General features: G+C 36.0%; 1 protein-coding gene across 7 annotated transcripts in view; it reads left to right on the top strand.

Moving 5' to 3' along the window:
• The window catches only part of SPAG16 (sperm associated antigen 16), a 393,156-nt gene that overhangs the window by 28,259 nt on the left and 340,245 nt on the right, over positions 1-24,652 (top strand). For 5 of the 7 annotated variants that reach the window (XM_068686339.1, XM_068686338.1, XM_068686335.1 and 2 more), the window contains 5 exons: positions 239-376; positions 5,253-5,360; positions 5,961-6,078; positions 7,458-7,527; positions 12,514-12,656. In XM_068686339.1, the coding sequence (XP_068542440.1) occupies positions 239-376; positions 5,253-5,360; positions 5,961-6,078; positions 7,458-7,527; positions 12,514-12,656 (577 nt within the window). The remainder of the gene's footprint in view (positions 1-238; positions 377-5,252; positions 5,361-5,960; positions 6,079-7,457; positions 7,528-12,513; positions 12,657-24,652) is intronic. The other 2 variants (XM_068686336.1, XM_068686337.1) reach the window with 2 other exon arrangements.

Here is a 24,652-nt window from a genome sequence, read left to right as displayed (position 1 = left end):
AGGGCATGTCATGAGAATTACAAACAATAAGAATACATTTTTTAGAATGAAAATGGAAAAACAGAACGCAGGAGTAGTAATACTGCTAACTGTTAATGATTATAAAAGAGGTAAATGCCTTTAGTTGGTAAATATGATTCTATTTTATAAAAATGCTAGCATGAGAGAAGAAACTTCAGTGAACTGAGAAGTAGGAAAAATGGAATAAAATCCAAAATCCCTTTCCCTTTTCTACTAGGTATGAGCTGATAGAGAGAGGTGCCTTTAAAGCCAAAGATGTCGGACTGGTGCCAACTGTGTATACCCAGAACCAGCAACTTCAGGCTGAGAACATGCGTTTGAGGAAAGATCTGGACAGCTATAAACTTGCTGCTAAGTATGTTTCTTGGTTTTAATGAAACTTTGCTACACAGTAGTAAAAGGCCAGATAAAATAAATCTTAAAAAATAAATTTGTGTTCATTATGCTGGCTGCACATATTTTTGCTTCTAGGTGACACTTATAATTAGTTTAATTTTTTTTCTGAGCTCTGTTAGAAACCTAAATCTTAATTTCAATTATTTGTCTTTACTGGACTATAGAACATAATTTTCAAGATCCAGTAATCACAACAAATTACTACAAAGAATTATGACAATATAATATATAGAAGTACAAAATAAATGATTATATGCATTTTCTATTAAAATACAGTACTATAAGTTATAACTGCCATGAAATACCAGCATAGGGAAAAAAACCTATACATTTTTATTTAAAAATGTGAATATCTGTTGCTTTGGTCTGAGAGTTAAATGGTATGTCAGTGTAAATGACCGGCATTGATTATATCTGTGTACATTGCAGTACCTGATTTTACAAATACAGTCACCAGAGAGTTAAAATATTTACCCTATGTAATGGAGACGTAGTAATTAACTATGCATACTGAAGGTAGATCTATACATGATGATTGAATTAACCCTGAGAGCTAATAATGCCCTTACTTTGGTTTTTGCAAGTGCATAATTTTAAAATACAGGGCTGTAAAAATAATTTAACTCCATCTCTGATTTTCTTCAAGATTGCTCAAGCTACTCATTTTCATTTAGATTGTTCCTCTACATGAAAAATAGCTACTCAGATTTTAAATAATCATTGCTGATGATAATAACTATCATCAAATGATTTTCCAATGATAATCACTTATAACATTCCAAATAAATAAACTAATTGGCCATAGTCTATAAGCTATGTAAACAACTTTAATAATCACAAAGTCAAATATTGCAGTCATTTAGACCTTTCCACTGGCGCATGGGCCACATAAAATGCCTTAATTTTCATCTCCAGTTTCTTTGGACATTGAATTTGGGTGTTGAATGTCTCCTGTTAGAATGGGAGAGCAAGAAGTTGTCATGTGCTGTAGAAGAAGGCAAGACAAAATCTAGCCCATATGAGAATTATTTTCCGTAGTAATTTTAACAGACTGCTTCCTTTTCTCACTTTTTTTTCCTCTTGTATGAAGCAGAGCGTGCCATAATAAGATAGTGGGAGCTGATAGTGACTTGATATGAGTTGACATGGGCTTGTATTGTTTCTTCATGATTGTTTAAGAACATAAAGTTCAAAATCTTTCACCGTGGTCCTGAGTTGTTTTCTTTCCCCATTAGGATTTCTATATGCCCATTCTACAGGGCACCATAGAACTTTTTGTAGCAGATGCCTAGTTCAGACTAAAAGACAGAATGATAATGTGGAACAGGAAGAAGGCAGGAGAGAGAAAAGATAGCCTGTAGGAACTGAGCATATTAGCAATCTGTTAAATAAAATTCCCAACAGTCACTGAAGTGAACTGTACTTAAAAAAAAAAAAAAAAAAAAAAAAAAAAAAAAATCCATTAACTGAAACTCAGCTCTGCTTCTTCATGCTGTAGTGTTTCATGAAACACAAAACAACAGAGGTCTGGTCATGTTGCCTTTTCGACATTACAGAGATCACAGTGACATACAGAGGAGTTTGATAGGTCACAAATTACAAGTAGACTGATTTCATTGGCATTTACTGTTAAACACTGCACTTATTCTGCATGTACCATATTAAAATGCAAACTAAACTACAGGTCCTCCTCCTTTCTGTGATGGTAGTGAGAACTTTATTTTCTTAGTCTTTCTGCTGCTATCATGACTGAATATATGTAGTTGTGAAACAGTCTGTGATAATGGTCGCTATGTTATTTTTCAACCCCTTATTTCAAATAATTTTTTCATTGTTATTAATGTTATTGTGTACTTTGACATTCATTTCAGTTATTTATTTTGAGTGTTTTATGAATGAAAACAGTACTATTTATGGAATGACGAATGAAATAGAACAATTCTGCAGTACGTACCATGAATTAGTGTTACTTTGTCCTTTAGATAAAAACCTGATTGTAAAAAAAACACGATTGTAACAACCTATACTAAATCCTTTCATTGATGTGGCTGTTAATATTTTTTTTCTTGTTTATCCATTCAATGACTGAAATCAGTATCCTTGCTACAATAAAGCAAATATTCCAGCAGGAGCCAAAATTACCTGGAGGTCAATTTGGGTTTTCAAGTTCGTGAGAGAGAACTCACTGACTTACACTCAAACCAGAATGCCTAGGAGCACTGAAGAAGTGCTGATTTGACTGGTTAGGAAATAATGATTCCTGATCAAAGACAGACCTAGATTTTGCTACGTGGATCAGTCAGAAAGCTTTCCTGGTACAAATGCAGTGCTGTGAAGTGTATTTGAAGATATCTTTTAATTACATTTGGTATTTTTGAGTTTGCTACTCTTGACAACTTTCAGCTGAAAGATGGTGTTTGGGGCTTAAGTGGTAAGGGGGCCCAGGCGAAATGACTGTAAATGAAGTACCTTCTGATTTAATGTAGTTTAACAATTGTTGGAAGAGTTACAGTGTCTAGAAGGGATATGTAATAGTATTTTGGGTATTTTAATGTAGCATTTACATGATTGCATGGCAAGCAGGTAAGCAAATAGATTAAATTTCAGTCTGCTGGTTACATTTCACTGTGGATTTTAATCATTTAAAGAGAAAATCAGCAGCCTCAGTTCCTATGTACAACGAATATATACTTTTAATAGGTTGTCCAAGATCCAGAGCCGTCTTGATATATAACAGCGTCACTAGAATACATACAATAGAATGAATAAATAAACATAATTCTTCTATTCCAAAACTAGTGGTAGTTACTGCCTTAAATACCCTTTAGATACACTGCTAATTTTTATTTAAACTTTAAAAACAGATAGTATATTCTGATAGTAGATAAAATGGACCCTAAGTGTATTCAGTTTCATGTTATTTTATCTTGAAGGCTACAGTTGAGCTCTGATTCTTTGATAAGGGGGTTATCTGTTGTGGTATTTCTCTGGTAGTATAGATACTTTCCCAATATACAAGAAAAATCTGAAAACATTATCTCTGAAAATTGTTGACTATCTCTTATAGTAGACTAGTTGAGTTTAATTCGTATTAAATGTTATTCATGTATGTTTTCTAAAATTGTCTTTGTATTCATTAAAATGTTGAAGGCTACAACTTCCAGCATCCTGAGGAATTAAATACAACTGCAGTGCAGTCAGATCAGGGCTTGGTTTTATCAAACCCTGACCTCTTCTGTTCTTGTCAAACTACTTGCTTGAGAAAAGTTTCAATGGAAAGACTTTTACTACAGTCTGACAAGTATTTTAACCAAAATAATGGTTTATTAACTTTGCTGTGGCTGTAGCAACATCTTTTACTTGAAGAACAACCCATCTGCTTAGCTTGAAAGTGTTGGGTTTTGTATTCAAGGTCTTAACAGCAAGTCAGATTTTATGTGAGGGGTGTTACAATGGAGGCGTTTCACAGAACTATTCTGAAATCATTGATTCATTTACCTCTCAATTTTTTTGCTATTCACATGCATTTGAGCAGAATCATTAATCTGTACTTTGTATCTCAATGCCAATATCCCAAGTTATGCTGTTTCACAACTTCTGATATTACTGTGCACACATAACACAAAGCTATGTACATGCCTATGGCTCCTTGGAGTCTTTTTCCAGTGGTTCCTGCAGGGGCAGCCCTGCCTGTTTCATTTCCTTGCCAGATTTGTCTTAGCTTTGACTGCTGCACAGTGTCATTAGATTCTCTGTGCTCTACAGCTCTAGCCTCCCCTGCTATGAGCAGCAATTCACATGTAGATGTGCACATGTGAATATGATAGTTCGTATAAGTAGTAAATAAAGCAAATGTGTGCATATATAGTAAATATGTATTATTTGTACTATTAAATAAAGTGCAAGTTATATGTAATAGTTACAGGTCCTCTTCCTGGACTTGTAATTTTTGCATATTACACTGTCATAATGGCTTGCCTGATTATTCAACTCCTGGTGAAGAGGAAGAGAGCTTTATTTTAGCAAAGAACAAATATCTAGTTACTGTGTGAGGTAATTTCAGTCTTCCTTTGTGATTAAACAATGCATCTACTAATCTTTACTACAAAACCCACCTCAGTAAAGGCAAGGAGAATCTGGGTATACTCAATATATTCAGGCTATTTTGTATTATGTTTATGGAGCAGCAAATTTGAGTGTCATGTGTATGAAGAATGTGCTTAGGGAAAAACAGGTGATCAGTAAGTTTGCAATTTTGGATTTGATCTTTTCGGTTCTCACATGTGGAAGATAACACCTGGGGACATGCTGCACGCTCCTGAACAGAGCCTAGAACTTTTTTAGTGCGTTTTTCTTTCCAGAAGCTCTCTAAAAATATGAATTTGCAAGGCAATGGTAGAGTTAACCCTCTGCATGTGTCCTTCTAATGCGCTGTTATAATGGGCTCTGGATCTGATGTAAATACTAGGAAGTCTAGTATCTCCAAAGTCTAGTAACTCCAAAGAAGAGTATTGTTTTCTAATCACCTGCACCTTCAATGCGTGCCTCCACAAGGCCCCTTGTGCCTAAAATAAGGTTAACTTCAACTCTGGGATGTATAATGCTAGAATCCCTATGGGTTTTGTATAAAGGAACAGAAGAAAGGTAATGGTGAAAGTCTCCACTGTTTCGTACATTGGTGAGCAGCAAAAAGATGTCAAAAGCATGATGTTCTTCACCACAGGATGTAGTAGCAGAAGTAGGCATGTGTATATCTGAAAATGTATTCTGTGTGTATTCAATGTGCAACAGGAGGAGGCTAATACCTTTCTCATGCTTTTTCTGTTTACATGTAGCAAAGCAAAAGAGGCTTTCTTAAAAATGCAGAAAGAACGTGACTTCCATCGAATGCATCATAAGCGAGTGGTCCAGGAGAAAAACAGGCTTATCTGTGACATTAAAAGGTAAAAAAACAAAACAAAAAGACAAGTTGTTGTCTGGAAATAAGGTAATACGGCAGAATTTGAAGTGTTAAAGTAAAGCTAGCTGCAATTACTTAGTGTCTTGGTAAACTAATTCCATCAGACCGTTCTTCTACGTACTGTGCACTTCCATGCCTATTAATTTGTAATGAACTTCTGTATACTTTCCATAGTGTGATGTGATATTGATAATTATATAGTGTTTCTAACAGTTAAAACTATCAATGACATGTTTTCTCACCTGGATCTTTTGCTGTGAATATGTAATGATTTTAGATCCTTTGTCCTTTATAATGGTAACTGGTATTCCACTGAGTTCAGAACCTTGGCAATTGTGATTCCTGTAGCTGGTATTTTCTTTTTTTACACCTTGAACTTGCTACGTGGAATTTACTATAATGCTTTGGTTGCAAATGAGTTCAAGCTAGGCCACTGGTACAGAGGTATAATAATTTATTTTGTAACATTTAATTCCATAATTCTGTTATTCTGAAATTCTGTTTTCTGTTAACTGTATAAGATTAGGATCTTAGCAGTTCTGTGAGGTTGTTGAGGAACTATTTGTTGTCTTCTTGCTCACAGGCTGAAGGCACATTATGCATCCTATGAACCAGTGCTGAAGCAGCTGACTGAAAAATACCAGAATACACTGAGACAGAAAATGTTAACTAGTTTGGAGAGAGACAGAGCAGTTGGGCAGGTAAAATTATGATGAACACCTTTTGCAAAGCTGCATGGAATGCTTCTGGTGTGTAATTTGATAAATGAACAGGATATTTCTGGTAAATCAACTCACTTATATGATAGCTTGAAGCAGAATAGTGAGTTTTGTGTTATTGGTGAAATATGAATAATGGAAATGTGTGAATCTTAGTGCCATAAGGTAGTAGTTCTATGTTGTTGCTGACTCTTGAAGGGCAGCACTGAACAAATAATGTGCAGACCTTGGGTTGCTTTCTTGAGAAAAGGTGTGTTATCCCCACAGATTCATATGCTTCCATCTATGCCTTTAGAAATGTGTAACTTGGAAATTGTCTAATTACTATATCTTGTTTTCCTAGTTATAACTAGTAGTTTAGTTATCTTAATGTATTTTACCTCAAATAGTAGGTTCCAGATGCAGTTTTTCCTGTCTTGTGAGAGGAATAATGGAGTACTATTTGCTCCTATAATCCTACATGATGTATAGGTTGGTATACGTGACGTTCCACTCTTTTAGCGGAAGGAACTGTAAGCAGAGATAGGATGGATGAAGAACAGAGAACTATCTTCACTGTGTTTAGCCAGTAGGTTGTTTACTTAAAATGGAATTCTGAAAATGCAACGTGTTGTTTTTCAGCAGTACCCTCACCTGTATGTGGGTGACATGAAAGGAATTCAGCATGTTCACGTTCTCTTCTAATAGTTCTCATCTCTCATTTCCTCCTTTTCTTTGCCTCCAGTTTTGCTCAGATCACCTGAGGGCTTACTTTAAAATGACTGAGGATTACATATTTGAAATTGCATTAAATAAAAGAAAAATGTCCTAAAAAGAAAGGTTACTGTCTATATACAATTATGCTGAATAAGGAGTACAAAACATAAAACAGTTCCAAAGCTATGAAATCTCAGGAACCTATCCACTGAGTCTCCAGTAAGCCCTATCCAGTGATGAATTGGATGAAGAATTCTAGAGTGATGGCTTTTCTGTAACTTAACAAATTTTGTGTCATTTTTCTTTATGATAAAGTTGCATGTCATATTGTGCCATTAAGTTAAAGATCAGTGATAGCAGTAAAAGCTGATGTTGCAGTGTGATCTCAAGTACTTCGTATGTCTGTATTGTTTTAATGGAGTTACAAAAGTATTTGAGGAAATTCTGGGTGGCCTGTATTTTATCATGTTTCACTAGACATTTCCAAAATCTAGAATTAGGATTAATGTTTGTAACTTGAAGATAATCAGAAAAAGAAAAAAATACATATAATTTATTTAAATATGCAGATATAAATACTGTGTGTTGTGAACAGACAGTGCAAAAGAAAAATTTTGATATCACCTCTTCTTTTTCTCTTCTTTTTTTTTTTTTTTTTACATTAGGTTACAGGTTTACAAGCTACACTACATAACTTAGAGTCTGGATATGCAGTTCAGAGTCCTGTGACAAAAGGTAAAATATTCTCATCAACAAACTCAGACTGGTTATGGGTTTTGTGTTGTAATACATTAGAAAAAAAAACAAAGGTGTATAAGTAAATCAAAAATACTTGGAGTATGAACATTTTATCAGCTGTCTTGGTGACAATGGCAATTGTATCTTTTTGAATATTTATTCTGAAGTGTAACCACCGAGGACAGTGAAACCGCTCATGACAATATGAACGAACAACTGTGGAAGGACTTTTCCCTAGAAATCTATTTTGTCTGAGTTTTGTTATTTTTTTCACTAACTTTTTTTTTCACATAAGTGTTTTTTTTCGGCTTACTGTGAGAAGGTATACATGGCAGTCTTGGAACAATTGGAAATTTGAAAATACTAGCATTATGAAATCCAGCCTCTTATTTTTGCATGTCTCACTTTTACAGAAAGTTAATAGCAATGCAAGCTGATATAATACCTGCTGGGATAATATCTTTATCTGTATGGTATGGTACTACTTAACTGATGTTTTGAATAAATGCATAATTATTACATTTTCCTAACTCCATCAAAAAAAAAACAAAAAACAAAAAAAACCACAAAAAACACACACACAAAACTAGAACTTAACTGTCCTCTTGTTTCCTAGTTAAGTGAAATCTATGTTATCCCATTCTTTGTCAGCATCTATTCCAACTAATAATTTTGAAACTTCCAATTTCAATTACATTTGACAGAGGGAGGTAAGTCTTAAAGTAGGTTTCAAAAAGATTAGTGAAAATAGATGAGATCATAAAAAAAAAAAAAGGAAAACATGAGCTCTACTCTGACAACAGAATGTTCACAGAGGAAGGGGGATTGAAACTACCTTTGTTGTGTGCCAAACTTCAGATACGATATTAGAGAACCCCAAATTTTTCAGCCACATCAGTGACCAGGTGTTACATATCATGCACCATGTCCAGCAAAGCATGTCTTGCAACTAGGACTTCCAGGAGCCCCTTGAAACAAAAGAGAACTGTAGTTGGGTGTGTTCAGTTCAAGAACTTACCAGATTTCATTTCTATAAGGACCTGAAAGGGTTCTGAAGTTCTACTTGGGTATGAACTAAGCTACAATTTTAATTTTGTATGGAAACAAATAGCTACTAAAATAATAAGTTATTCAGATAGAGAGTTCAGATGTGTTAAAACAGTGGTCTCTTCAGTGTTCACAGTGTCTTTCTGTTTTGGATTCTTATTCTGTTTTTGTATGAATCAATGCCGTATTCCTCAGCAAAGCATAATTCAGGCCCCCCAAGTATCTTTCTGTGGCTGTGTATGTATTAGATGTGCTCTGCCTTAGTCTTTACATTTTGTTACAGCTGAGGGTATAAACTTCTGCCCTGTTGAAGAGCACTGACCTTGTCTTCATCCCACTTCAGACAGTGAGGAAGAGAATGGGCTTTTTATTTTCTTTCTTATATGCCTGTCTGGGCATATAGCATTCAACTTTGCATTATACTCTGGCTTAAGGATAGATAGTGGGGTTCTTCCCTCATGCCAGTGTTCTACATGGTAGATGCCCCATCAGTATTTTTCAAACTACAGGTACTTCAATTTGTTATTTGAGTGATTCTAAAAACTGCTCTCCGGCTGTTCACAGTACTTGTTTATTCTCCAAAACTCTTGAGAGCACTTTATAGTACCAAAAAGTGACAAGCAGGGGAGCACTTTATAAATTAAAAAAAAATAAAAAATTGTCTCCAGCAGAAATTATTAAGCTCATCAGCCACCCATGTGCTTGTACAAGCCTCAGTTTGCTTAATACACTGCATATCACAAATTAACTGATATTTCAGTTCATTTCTTTGTCTGCTAATACTACATAAATCTTATTGCACTCAGTTGGTCATCTGCGTGTGTCTCAGTGGGTGATAGTTTTATTCAGATGCTTGTGTTGTCTCTTGAATTCTTACTCATAAGAAGGTATAATTGAGACCTTGAGAAGCAAGCAGTGCATAGATGGTGGAGAAATGTTTGCTGCCTTTTCCTCTAAATTTAAGTCTTAGTTTGAAAGGAACAAGTACTGTTGGACTCACAAGTCTCTGCTGTAAGGAGACCTACAGCTGTTTTTCAGTTGCTATCTCTTCAGGACTGACTTCTGTGCATTCCTGTGTCTCGGTTAGAAGACCATGAACATTCAGACTGGAAAGTTGTCATTTGCCAAGATGAGATGCTTTCTCTGGCCAGCTGCCTGCTTTTGTTGCAGAGCAGGGAAGTGTGAGGGTGGCTGTTTCCCTGGCCACAGGAGATCCTGTCACTGCTCCTAATGCTGCTTCTCTCCTATTCCTGGACTTGACCAGATGACACCTGGACAATGGCTTTGGCTGTACGGCATCGAGAGTGGCTTGTAACTAGTTTCAGGATTGCTCAAGAGTTAGAGGTTTTGAACAGTAGCAATGTGATCCAGCACATCCAATCCATCATGGGCTTTATTGTTTTCAGGGTGAGCCATATAAAGAATGTAATTAAGAACCAAGGGAAGCATCATAGCATTCACAAAGTTTTCATTATAACTTTGTACCTGGCAGCTAGGTAGAAAAAAGTGACACCATTTAACGTTTAAGACCACTATTCTGGACATTCTAAGGCGTTTGACGTAGCAGCCATCAGTATGATGGTTTTCAAATAATTCAATATCATAGCATCCACAATAGAGCATGTAATTTAATGTTATGTATTTGATAGGGTGTAGGTTTTTTTGCTGTGCCACTGCCAGTCAAACTGTCGTTTAGCTTTCTGCAAAGAGTGCTCATACCCAAATCTTTCAAGAGGAAGCTTTCATCAGGTGTTCTTAAAATAATTGCAGGTATAAGTTTTTGTTTCCTATTCACTTGTCATGTTGAGAGTTGATAGGAAGGACACTTAACAGTGGGAGAGGAACTACTTCACAGTTAGGATTAGGACTTGGCCATTTGATAGAATCTTCTCTCTGCTATGCTTATTCAGAAGTCAGTTCTGAAGGATAAGTTGGTATAACTTGATCTTACATTTTCAGTTTATATTACTTTTAAAATCAACAGATGCTTTGTGCAAGAAGATTAGTGAAAACCTTTTCTTGTTATATTTTATTTCCATAAATCTGATCCTACCTGAATTGGTAGCAAGATCATAGATAGAGCAATCTAATTATCAAAGAATTCACTGTTTTTTTTTAGGTATATGCTAACAGAGCACTTGCACCCTTACTTAGGGATCAAGACCTAATTTTAAGTGGTTCTATGAGAAAAGATCACTTTTGCCTAAAGGAATTAAGCAATCTAGATCGTTGCTTACTTAGAAACCCAACTGAATGCTAGTATAACACGTGGTTTTAAAAACGTGTTATAAAACTGTTATTTGCTCAGTACATTTATTGTGTTTTCTGAAAACAACAGCTGCTAATTTATTACCTAATTATACTCAGAAGTTGAACTCAATGAGTTTCTTTACTCATGGTTGAATTAACTCATTGCTAGGGCTGTTTATTGTGCTTTTTCTTTCCTTTATGTGATGTAAGTGCTCTTAGAAGGTCATGTAAGAAGTAATTTAAAAGGCACCAGTTAAGTACTTAAACCTGGTTGTCCCATTTCTAGCTACAGTGCAATCAGAATAGAAAAATCTGTAAACACAAGCTGTTGCCATCTTAGTGCAAGCCCAATCCAACAGTTCTTTGGATTTTGCAATTTTTCAGTGGTTATTGACTTTTTAAACCCTTCAACTATCACAACTGTGCTGGTTTATGTATATTTTGAAGGCACCAGCAAACCAAGTACCCTGTGAATAACATGCTAATTAGTGGGTAGCAGTTACTGAGTGAGGAGAAAGTGTTTGCATGTGAAACTATTTTGCAGTATACACCTCCTCAGAAAAAGCTACTTAGGTATTTGTAGCTTTAACTTTGAAAGCAGTGAGAATATGGATATTTAGTTGGAACAGGCACAGCTCTTTTTATCAGTTAGTGTTTCACAGTTTGGGTGTACAGGAAGGTTTTGTGCTTGTTTGATCCATGATTTTTGCCTCAAGAGCAGAGAGGGATTTTTCTTCTTTTCCCCTATAAGTCAGTTTGAATTTTGTGGTCAAGGTTAAAAAAAAATAATTTAGTAAAACTATTTCACAACAGCAGACATTTAGGAATGTGTAGTGTTGATTTCATTTGTTTCAGTCTGGATTTTATCTCTGTAATTTTTTTTTTCTATGTGAGTTTTTTTGTTTGTTTGTTTTTTGTTATTTGTTTTTTTTTTTTTTGCAAGGAACTAGAGGGGTGATAAGTGCCTGAAACCTGTTGGAATTAGTGTTCCTTTCTTTTCCCTCTTTGACGTGCACGCATATTGCAGACCGTTTTAACAAGATACAGGGATTGCAAGGGACTGCGTTTGGATATATGGAAGTTGCCAATACTGAGTGTTGGAAAATAGTATACTTTTTGCCATATCCTGGGAGATCCAGGTGCACTGTGCAATGGTTTCTATGGGCTATACCTTTCCTTGTATTCTATTCAGCCACTTCTGACAATGTACAGCTATGATAACAGCTAAAGATTTTTGTGGTGTTCCCTGTAGGTAAGTAATTCCTTGTTCAAAAGGTGTGTTGGGAGAAAGGACAAGGAAACAAAAGGAAACTTGGGCTGTAAATTAGGGAAGTGCATTGGAGGAAATATTAGGATGCAGCAAGATGATCAGTTGATCCATTTTACTCTGATTCTTCGGTACAGCAAGATCCAAAACCTCTGTGGCATGTTGGGGGCGAAATCTAGGGTACCATTAGTTATGCTGAAACAGGTCACACCAAAGCAATCAGTGGAATGGAGTTACATGCAGTCTTGGAATGCTTTACATGCGTGGCACAATAACCTGGATATCTTTATTTAAAGCAGAATTTCTGATAGAATTTCACATGTCTAGATAATATCAAGTAAAGAAACATTTTCCTGAAGATTAAGGAAAAAAAAAAAAAAAAGTAGCCTGATTACATTAATGATGGTTTTATTTTGTAGCAGCCCATGAAAGGAAAAAAGGTTTAGAGGGGCCCACCCAGAAAGCTCTTCGGGAAGCCAGGCAGCAAAAAATGCTTGATGCTGAAAGGTCTTCATATGGTCCAGTTAAAGATTCTGAGAAGACAGGCAAGAGATATCCGAAGGTATGCAACATTCTTTTCAGTTACATTTTAGTAACCTGCAGTGAAGGGTGATTGTCCAACGTGACTGAGAGCAGTCTGTCCTGTAGTGACAGATGTTTCATACCTATAAATAGTACAGGTAAGTATCATTTTTAATGTGATTGCCTGAAAAAATTACTCTCAATAGAAACTAATAGGAAGTCTGATTAGCTGAAACTAGCAAACTACTTCTCAAGAGCCTGTTAGGATCACCTTAAAGAAAGAGCACTGACTATACATGTTAATTGTTCTGTTTCTTTTGTAACTTTGGAGAAATCCTGGCCTATTCCATAACACTTGCTATTTTTTTCAGGCATTTCAACCTGTTTTACCAGGGCTTAAAAAATACAACATCTGGGAGACTAAAGGCAAAAAATTTGGTCATTTACTAACAATTGATGAAAATTTCTCAACTCGAATGGAGCCAGATTTATTGTTTCATTTTGCAGGTTGTGCAAAATCAAAAATGAATTTCTGACAGTTTTTTTTGGTTGAAATGATTTTGTTTACCCGCTTTTTTCTTTACTTTTCAAAGTTGCTTTTTAGGACTAAATTGTAGTTTTTACATCTTTAGATTGAGGTACACATTCTAAACTGTAGATTATTTTTTAGGTTATTAAAACTGCTATATGGGCTTATTTTTCTTGTTTGGGAACTATTGTTAGAGTTAAAAACACTTCTGAAGAAGGAAAACACAACAATATTTTTATTTACTTTGTTGTAGTCAGAATCAATTTCTGTGTTTTCCTTTCTCTGTAATGATATGTATGTGGTGACTTTTTTGTATATTTGTATCTGTTTTTTTTTTCTCCAAGGGCAGTTTTCCTGTTTGATACTGGTATGCAAGTCGTTTCTGACAAAAATAACCATTTATTTCAGTTTTCATCTTTTTGTTGTCCTTAACCTGTGTTTTATATGTTTTTATAATGTATAGTTGTGTGCATATCTGTGTTCTGTTTCTCTTTAAAATGCTTGTCAATGTGTATTGGAAATAATTGTCTGCACTGCCTACCTACCTATTAGTACCTGAGTCTTCCTGAGGCACCTGCCAGTCAGTCCATTTCCACTTTCCCTGTTCATCATTCAGTGGTTAGAAACTTCCATCTTAGACTCTCATAAGTATCTTTTCCTTTCATTGTGACTTGTGAACGGATGAGTATTTCTTGGTTTATGAAGTTCTTCTGTTGCTTCTATTTCTAATGAAGTCATCAGGCTTTTTATAGCAAATTTCAGTGAAGTTATGTTTCACCCCTCAGTACATAAGCACTGCACAGGTAGCGTGCCTGTCTGGCTTCTCTTGTTCTTTGAAATTCATGAGCACTGTTAGTTGGCTGGTTCTGGCAAGTCTCTGTGCTTCTGCAGGTACTATGTTCCCAAATGAGTCCTACCAGAGGCCTTGATGTCTTTATTTAATCAATGGATTAGAAAACTGGAGCGGGTCCAGAAATAAGACATCAGAAAATATGTGTGTGTGTGAATGTACTAGGTTTTGACTTGGCTAAGCAATAATCTAGAATTTTAGGTACGAGGTTAACAGATCTTTTCCAACAATAGAACCATACTTTTTTTTTTTTCCATTTCACATTTCCTGGGTGTATTATTTTTGCAGTCAGCTCTGAGTATTTGTTCCACTGGAAAGCATTTATGTATAAAAGTGTCCTGCCTTCCTCAGATCATTTTATATGACGTTTGGAATCAAATTTCTGTGTTCCACCTCAACTTCTCTGACTGTATCAAAAGATTGTCACTTCTCCCATCTCTTATGTGACTTATGTTCTTTCATATAATAATTCATTTCAATGTGGCAACGTGTTTATTAAAGAGTATACTGTAAATTGTTCTTATTTACAATAATGAAAATAATTCTCTGTGGTGTAAAGAGAACTTGAAGTGTAGCCTTAATTTAAATATCTAAGTCAACTTTACCTCCCCAATAAAACGTTAGTTATTTAAAGTTAACAAAAATTCAAAGAGTGAACTTAACCAGGAGTTTGTCTGATTTTGAAATGTAGGTATTAGGATTGTATCATGTTCAGTAAAAAGCAAATATATTGTCATGAAATTGTATTTTTGAGACAAAATTGAAAACATTTGTATTGACTGTGCCATTAATGATACAGCTATGGTGATGAAAATAATTTAAGGTCTTTTCTGTGTCTTGTACCTAAATAATGATCTAACAAATGCCTGTGTTTGCTGTTAAGTAAATGCAAACATGGTTGAGCTAGTGCACTCACTCCAAGGACAGACATGTATTGTGTTATTGTAATATCCTGTAATAGCTGACATGTAATTTAAAACCCAAGGTCCATTTGAGATGAAATGTATCCCTGAAACAGTGGGAAAAAAATGGATTTTTTTAATGTCTTACGTTTGATTGTGAAATCTTTATTGCAAGACTCAAATCATATAGTAACAGGCAATTAGGCTAAATTGTTTATATATCTAGCCCTTGATAAGTCAGAATCAATAGCATAAATATTATTAGATTAAGAATTTGCGTAGACTACTGCTTTAAGCATTTAAATTAAAATGTACTCACAGGTCATTAAAATTGTAGAGAACCTTGATAATGTGGTTTTCATTATGCTGTTGAAATGTACTTTTACTATTTTTATATCATTAATTTCTCTCAGGTTCCCCACACAGTAAATTCTGCTTAATTTCTGTTATTAACAGGACAATTGCAGCTTCTCTGTCAGGTATATTAAATTTCTATGTATAATATGTTACAACACCATTTAATTTTCTGAAATTTTATTTGGTGTAAAACTTTATCAAAAGGTGCATTGGACATTTCTGACTGTGGAACAGATTTTGAAATTATGGGGAATGGCATAATAAAGAATTACAGAAGTAAAATCCAATAACCGTACATTAGTAATAGCTTCTGTAGCTACTAAGACTGGGTCCAAATACATGTATGAAACCCAAGTTTCCTCTCAGTTCGATGGAAGAAAGTACACAAAATACACATCTACTGTTTGTGTGCTGTCAAACAAAAGAGAAACTAAAAGCTAAATAATTACTTGACCAGATTATTGAGCTTTAGTATAAATTATATTAATATTAATGGCATAACTGGGACAGAATTGGAAAGACGTGGTTCTAAAATAGTCAGGAAGGGTCATAAATGAAATAAGCAATCGTTCTGGGTTTGACATTCATTAGAGAGAAGAATACTGACTGCTAATACAGGTATACTTATTTCTGTAGTCCTTCACTGGTATTGTAAAACTCCAGACAGATATCTAAGAAAATTAATACCAGATACAAGGGTAGAAGATCTTAGTCTGGTGTAGGGAAAAGAAAATGTCTACTTCAGATGAGAGAAAAAGTAAGAAACAAATGAAACAGTAGTCATTATAGCTTAAATTCTCAAAGAATTTGAGAATGAATAAATGAAAGTGTAGTGAATAATTTAGTGAATGTTTGGATTAAATTAGGAAAAGATTTAGCAGTGAAAATGTATTTGCAAGGAAAAGATGTAGCAATTGAGTTCAAATTGCATCTGTAACAGGATAAAGAGGTCTCATGGATAGAGGAGAAGCAGTCAATATTGTTAATTTATAGTTTCTTGTTAATAGGTAAGAGCCTTTATGTTTTTAATAAAGCTTTGGGTACTGTTTCTTAGCTCTTGAAATCTGGCCTGATGGAAGCTTTCCTGAATGAACAGAAAACAGATGGGAAAAACACAGATATATTGAATAGGCTTCTGCAAGAATATGTTTTCATTAATGACCTAGAAAATGGAACAGAAAAAATACTAAGTTTGTGGACTACTTTATTTTATTTGGGTTTGAAGGAGGTGGAACAGTAACAATAGATGAGGACAGGAATACAATTCAAAACTTGACCTATTGGAGAATTGATCTAAAGAAATAACATGGAATGCAAAAAAAGGTACGAAACTGTATCTTTACAAAAAAGATCAGCTGTACAAATACGGAACAAGAAGATAAAGGGTTGAATAGATAGCATTCCTTTATAATAGGATATAGGGTTTGTTGTGTAAAACAAGCTTGCATAAGTCAACAATGACATGATATTGCAGAATAGCCAGAAGCTATACTGCCATGTAAGCCAGGGCTGTTGTAGGGGGGAATAACCCTCCTGCGCTGTTCAGCTGGCATGTAGCTTTGACTGCAGCATCATGTTCAGTTTGAGCCCAGCTCTTCAGGAGAGAAGTGGAACATCTACAGCAGAGCAACATGAACGATAAGTCTGTGCAATAAAGTTGTCAGAGAAAAGGTGAAAGTGCATAGCTAACAAAAAAGAAAACTAAGGGGAGACAGGATAAATCTTCAAAAACCAAAACCTCTGAGGCAAAAAAAAAAAAAAGGAAACAACCTGTTACAACAAGAAGTAATAAAGTAGAAATCCAATGTGAAAGGTTGAGACTACATATTAAAATGTATAAAAGTAAATTTGCAGCAGCAATGGAGTAGATTGCCTAGGGAGGTTGTCACTGGAATAGGATAGAAAACTATTTTGGAGGACTTACATATGACCCTTTGGGAGAGGCGGTGCATGGACTCATCAGCAGAACATCTGTTTAAGTGCTGTCATTAGGTTTCCCAGATAATTGTGCTTATGGGGAAAGAGATTCTGCCTTACTGTGGTGGTTTCACCCACCTGGGCAGCTGAACTCCACCACAACCACACATGCACTCCTCCTAAAGGGAACGGGGAGAAAATATGGTGGGAAAGGGCTCAAGGGTTGAAGTAAGGACAGGAAAATTGCTCACCAAGTACCATCATGGGTGAAACAGCCTCAGTGTAGGGAGGTTTATGTAATGTGCTGCTTGGACTGTGTTTGGAGGATACCGTGTGGTCCCCCAGCTACAAGAACCTTGCCACATAAACCCAAAACACTCGCCCAGAAAGAGTAACTTTTAATGCTGTATAAAAGAACAGCAATATCCAATTAAGTTTCTACAGTTTCTATTAAATTCAGTGGCAAAGAAAAGGGGGAAATATTCAAATTAGTGCCTGCAGATGGGAAAGCAGTCAGACAATCTGCCAGCCTGCGGATGTGTACTTGTGAACTGAGGAGCGTGACTAGCTCTAGGACAGCCTGAGCAGCTTCTTGTTGAGGGCCACCATCAGCAGATACACGGTGGGGGCTGGCACTACTGCGGTGTGAGTGGGTATTAAACAGCAAAGAGCAGTTATCTTTGGGGTATGATGCCTCTTTGCTTACAGAATTACTGTTCTGTGACCCAGATGTTAAGAATACGATCCATTTAACATAAGCTAAAAAGGTTCTGTAGTTGATTTTGATGGAATCTAATTTAAAAGAATTAGAATTAAAAGAATTTAAAAGAATTATTTTGCTAGCTAATAGCTTTTTAAAGCTGCTACTACAACCTTGAAAATGCTTTAAAAAAAAAGACTTCGTTTTAGGTGAAATATATGCGCTTATTGTAATTTGTATGTTAGGGCATGCAATAGATGATGTGTTGCTGGCTTTAGTTTTAGGCTTTGCCTAAATGTGTTTTTAAATGTCACACCTGCATGGGGAAAAATAAAAATAAATAAAAAAACAAACAAACATAAAAAAACCTCAATGTTATCTACAAATCAAGATGGATCTAAAATACAAGTCTAAAAGAAAAATGTATAAAAGACAACATAGATGTAATTTTCCATACATCATTGCAGCTTTGTTAAATCAAGATACCCAAAGCCATGCATTTGTAGAAATAATTACATTTGATACTTTAAACCATTGGCCCTTGATAAAATTATCTTGCAGAGCGTCCAAGGGGATTCTTTTTGTTAAAAAACATTGCTTGTTTTGAGTCATTACATGCTGCTAAGTAATGAAATAACAGGCCCCTGAGACTGAAAATGCATAGAGAAGAGTTTTGGAAAGTAAGATGTATTTGATCTAATTGTAGATACGCTTTACATAGTCATATATTTCTGTAGCTGAGTAGAAATACTGTGACAGATTTTAGAGTAATAGCCCACCTTCTGTGAGACTGTGAATCTGTTCCTTGCTATCACAGCAAAAAGTGCTGACAATAAAGCTGCTAATTTTTTTATATGCAGATGTTTCCATTTCCTGGAAAAGGGACCTATTGAAATTACCTTGAATTTTTAAAACAAAACCACACACACACAAAAAGAAAAAAACACAACGCTCCTGTCAGATTTGTTGAGAGATTGAAAAATTAGCTAAATGTAACCAAGTCTAGCTGTTGCTGTCTTCCTCAGGACAGCCCTGTCAAAGCAGGACGACTGGGAATTGTTGTGCACAGGTTTCCTCGTGCCGCAGGAGTTCCTGCAATGCGCTGTCTCGTTTGCTTTGTGCTCTTCCAGCGGCTTTGACTCTGCACGATTTCAGAGAGGACTTGACAAGAGAACAAGAGCCCCATACAAAGCGCGCAGCGGGTGACAGAGCTCTGCTTGTACAACTGTCAGTAACATCAGCATGGTTAGGCCTGTAAGACTGTAATTGAGTAATTTCATTAACTGTGGAATAATGTTTTGTTTTCCTTTTATTTAAAGCGCCAAGAGCTTAAAAATTCAGCAATTGTTTGGAAATTTTGGAGGGGGCAAAGAGGAAATAGGTTTAGGTGTGCTTGCTCCTTCATGAAGACATGCAGTGTGTTTGCAGCATGCTTTCTGAAACATGCCCAGGTGAAATCCCACCAAAGCAGCTTCTGCCAATAAAACTTTCCTTTGTAACTGGGCGGTTGTAATGCTTTTTTGAAGGTATAGCTTTTCTAAGGTGTCTGCTCTTTAAAGGAAAGAGAAATTACTAAGAATTGTTAGAATGGCCTCTGCAACACTTCTGGCAGTTCAGCCTCTGGGTGCCTGGGTTAGGATGCAATTGCTATGAAGCTCATTACACTTGAAAAATACAGATTGTTTTTAAGAAGTGATTTTTTTGTCCTGTATGAGGGGGAAAAATGAATTCCACAGAAGTCTGTTTCCAATTATAATTCTGTCCTTATACAAGTTATATTTCACTGTAAAAATCATATAACACAAGAGGTGGGAAGAGCTATGTAATAACTTTGGCAACCTTGTATACGTACTTACACTTTCTAATACAACAAAGCAGTGATCTGTTTTGTTATTTTTAGGTATTGGTAAAATTCGTGTAATATGTTAATTACAATTAATTGGAACTGATATAAACTTGGAAGTCAAAATGTTCAGAATGGTGAACGTAGGGGAATAATCAGCACCATTTTTAAAGAAATAATCTTCCAGAAGAACTGGTAATAATATGAAAGTCAGTGTTTAACTTAGACTGGTATTCCAGGGATATGGTTAAAAGGAAGGAGCACTATGAAGGAAGGAGCTACTGCATGACATACTTAGGAAAAAAAAACAAGCAAACTTAATGGTGATTGAACGAGGCCAAAGTTAACAATACTAATTGTTTTCCATTTTTCCATTTGAATATAGTTAAGTGTAAATGATTCACCCATAAATCTGGAGGCCTTTCAAATTACAGAAATGTGATTTAAATATGAAATAAGCACTCAGACCTCTAAAATCTGGAAGGAAGGGCTCAGGTGCTCACTAACTGTGGTATTTATTTTTTAAATTACCTATTCTATGCTAAGTTATGGATTTTGGTGTTTCGGTCTTTTTCCAATATTTAAACAAAGTCTTTGCATATGTAAGCATCACTAAGGCAAATGAAATTCAACATTAGTGTTTAGTTTTCATGGTAACGAATCTTTCTACCGTGCTGTAAGTACTCCGGCAGGAACATGTGCTGCTCATCTTGTGCAGGGCTGTTTGTCTTGTATATTCAAACAGTGCTTGACTTTTGGGAATAGAAAATAGTCTTAATTGTTTTTGTTTGAATACTGTGGATGTGAAAAGAAATAAGGTTGTATGCCAAACAGCTTATGAATTAATAATCAGATACTTTCCCAGAAAATTTCATTATTTTTATTTGAGTGTCTCATCATTGTGAAGATGATATTAGTGTGTCACAGGACTTTGCATAATTGGATTTCCAGTTCAAATTTAGGCCTGGCAGGTTTGGTCAGGACTAAAGCCAGTTGTTGTGTAATCAAGGGTTTGCTGATCTTACCTTTTCCTGTATCTGCAGTAAGCCAAGTGAGGTCTCTGTCAGCAGGGAGGCTGAGGGCGGACAGAGCACTGAGAATTTATGGGCTCCTCAGGCTTGAGGAGGAACATCGCTGGGATGGAGAAGCTCTTGTTGGTCTTTTTGTTTTTGAGAAAGGTCCTCTCAGGCTGGTGCCTTCCACCCCATTCGTACTTTCTTTGTCATTAATACTAGTCCATGCTCTAGATGGCTGAACAAGTGTCAGATGGTAACACCTCTGCAGGGAAGGGTTATATTTTCCTGAAGAAAGCTTTCTTGGTGAAGGATTCCCCCTGGAAACTGCCCTCTAATGATGTGTATTCAAGTGGTCGTGTTTTGTTTGTTTGTTTGTTTTGTGTGTGTGTGTGTTTGTTTGTTTGTTTTTTGTCAGTGGAATAGAAATCATTTACAGAGTGATGCGTAGACAGGGTGGATCATGTCTGCTGCAGCTAAAGGCAATCACTTGTGTAAAGCGCAGCTGCTAAACAGCATATGTTCTACATCAGACAGCAATTTCATTGTTAACTGTGCTTTCATACTCTATTGCAAAGGTATTTGGTTTTACATAAGTGCAGTCTAATTTCTAACAATGGAATTTTGCAACAGTCTCTTAGAGCTTTGTCTTTGGGAAAAAGCACTTTGCAATTTTTTGTACTCAAGTAGCTTCACACCTCATCTCAAAGAATGTTTTTTTGTTTCCTGTCAGTGCTGCTTTCCTCTCCCTAGCAGCTACCCCTCTCTTCCCTACTTCCACTCCTTGTAAATACTCTAGGTTCTTTCAACTAAGGTACAAAATTACAAAGTGTTTACAGGAGTTTGTAAGGCTAGCATAGAATTCTGTTACTCAAAGCACACGCCAGGTCATGCTGAAAGGATGGCAGTATCACCGTATACTCATCCAGCAGACTCATTTTACTTCTAACTCTTGTGTAATTTGTGAAGTTATCCTGTATTCATGCAGATAACATTAAATGTTGTAGATCAGCCAGTGCAGATCAGCCAATCACACAATTACTACACACACAAAGAAGTTTTTATTACTGCAGGAATGTTTCACTCGTGCTAGAAAGCAAACAAGCATAGCAAACCTACAATGCATTCTGTGGCACCTGTAAAGAAATTGTTCTCTTGAAGTAATACAGCAAAAATTGAGGCTGTCTGCCTCGATTTAAATGTCAAAAGCAATTTCCACACGTTTCTGTAGGTTAAAAAGAACAAAAAGAAGAAAAGGAAAAAATCACCAGAGTGTTTTAAAAAAGATAGTCACGCGCACCAGAACTGTTTGTTCAAGTGAGAATTCTTTGTGTGTTTCATATTTCCACACTTCTGGTGTATCCTGATACTATTATTTTTAAGTTTGGTTAGGATACTTGGTTCTTGTAGATAATGTAGTAACAATGCATGCTATACCTGTGACATCTCAGCTGCTTATATATGCGTTTTTCATGCCCTTGCCCTAAGAAAACGTCCGTAAAAGGATGTTCTTAATAGGAAAAATGTTAACAAGCTCCCTTCTTCACACTTCATATAAAAATGTGTTTTTGTTTCATATGGTGTACATGTGCAAGCTTGGAGACAGCAGATAAAATAACCAAAGAGCAACACATCTCCATGCTAATGTGATAGGGGAAATACCCCAATTCTGTATTTAAGCGTAGATCATAGGGTTGGTTAACATGAGAAATTATCCTTGGTTTTGCATTATTCCAAGCGTGAAAAATAGTAATAAAAGTAGGAATGAAATAGGAGCTATTTTTACTTCTAAAGAGTATCTTAAAAAAAAATAAAATAAAATCCTCATTTCAAGTGTATTTAATTGGAATTTTTGCTGTGCAGTCAGTTGTTAAGTGATTGTTTTTGTCCAAACATAACAGTAATTTGAAAGAGATGTTCTCTTGAGTTCCAGGGTAGAGGCGCTGGCAGCTTTTTCTTTTGCTGCTCTTGTTCTCTGTTGTTGACTAAACTTCCCCTGATCTGATCTTGCCTCTCCAGCTTCTCTTCTGTTTTGCTAACTGATCGCTTCATGGCCAATTTTTGCCTGCCACCAAAGCTCTGAACCACATGTGTGTAGACTTCCTTTGATCTCACAAATCCACCCAGGCTAAAACGGCTTTGATAATAACAGTGAAGAGAAGCTGAAAGGGCTCTGCTGGCACTATTGCTTATTTATAGTGTTTTGTTTGTTTTTAAATGGAAAGCAGCCTCTCATGTACTAATTAAGTATTTCAGAAAGTGTGTGAACATAAAAACAATGAGAGGGGAAGGAAGGCTGACAGTATGTGGAACACATTTAAAGTTAATTGGATACATCCCGTGTTGTATTTGATAACTCCCGTGTTCGTCCCCAAAACACAACCAAACTTTAAAGAGCACGTGTATATTGTCTGCCTTGGTGCTAAGTTAACTTATTTTTGGTCTGAGAATTATAGCAAAGAGGTCTTTACAATCTGTGTGTAGTTTATTTCCATTTTCATCAGGATACACACACAGTAAGCTTCTAGCCACCATCTGGTAATCTGTATGAGTCGACAGCCTCAGTGCCAGTAAAACTGGCTGTGCGTGCCAGAGCTGTGGTTAGGAGCTTAGTCAGAACACACCAACACCTGTGCAGGAGACTATTCTTACCCAGTTAGATCAGCTACTCCGCAAGGCCTTAGATTGCCTTAAAATTTATCATTTGAAACAATCCTTTAGCGGTTCTTTGGAATAAAAAGTTTGATTTTTAATAATTTATGGATGTCAGGAAAGATTTTAAATGGGAGGCTTTGGAACTAAAAATATTGTTCCTTATATTTCAAATCCTGTTTTTATTACTTTTAAAAATCTTTCTGCTAATTGAATTCATTTATCATGCATTTCATGTCAGAAGAAAGTTACTATGCTGAAAGTGATGAAAAGAAGCAAGCAAAGTGTAACCTTGTTTCTGTTCCAGTCAAAGTTTTTGAATATCCCTTTAGTATGTATCATTGGATTGTGCTGTTCAATATACTAATGACACAGCTGAGACCGATTTTTGTTACTCTAATGCTATCTTATGGTGAGTCTGCATAGAGTTCTATTTTGGTTATTAGCTACACCAGTAGAAGGTGCCCATCTTTTAGGAGTGACATGTTGATCTAGTTTATATCCTCTTAATGTGCTTTAGAGGCACATCCAAACAAGTAGGCCGTTTACCAAAGAGTTGTCAGGTTTTCTGTTTTTCTTAAAATATTACCTGTTTTTCTTAAGTAGTGCCTATGCACTTAGAAGCAGTTAGTGTTTGGAGTTCTGCAAAGGCGTTGAGATTCCTGTCATTGAATCCAATAGGAGTAGATGCCTAAATGCCTTTGAGGATTTAAGGGTTATATGCCTTGACTGGATTGGTGTTATTGTCTAATAACAGATCTAATGGCTTGTTGCCACTGACCAGGTTCCAGTTTTCTTTCTCAGTTTTCTCCTTTCATTATTTGCAGAATATAATTCGTTCTTCTGGTGGTAGTTTTCTGCTGGGTTAGGTGGGTCAGCTGGATCACCATGGGGTCAAACCACAAACCAGTGTAGGGGAAGGTGAGTGAAGCTGCATCAGCATGTGTGAGGGCAAAGGTGTTAGGTTAATATGTAAGTGACATGAAATCTCACGTTTGTTTGCTCTTCAGTAGAGCAGGTGGGTGGCAGTTTCTAGCGGGAAGATCAAGGTGATTCCTTGCAGAATCACAAAAGCCTTCCTGATCTGAGACAGAATTCTGCTGTAGCTGTTGAGGAGCAATTAAGCTAATGGAAGCAATGGTGCAAGTTAGTTCAGGCATAGAGGACTTCAGACCAGTATTTTTCTTCTGTAATTTTCTTCTGAACACTACATGTTTAGAAGTTCTGTCTGGTCCTACTCAAATCGTACAGTAAGGCATACGTTGGTTGGGGT

The sequence above is a fragment of the Anas acuta genome, chromosome 6 (assembly GCF_963932015.1).
Source record: "Anas acuta chromosome 6, bAnaAcu1.1, whole genome shotgun sequence".
Lineage (NCBI taxonomy): Eukaryota > Metazoa > Chordata > Aves > Anseriformes > Anatidae > Anas > Anas acuta.
The sequence above is the reverse complement of the archived record's forward strand: the minus strand, read 5'-3'. Positions and strand labels throughout refer to the sequence as shown.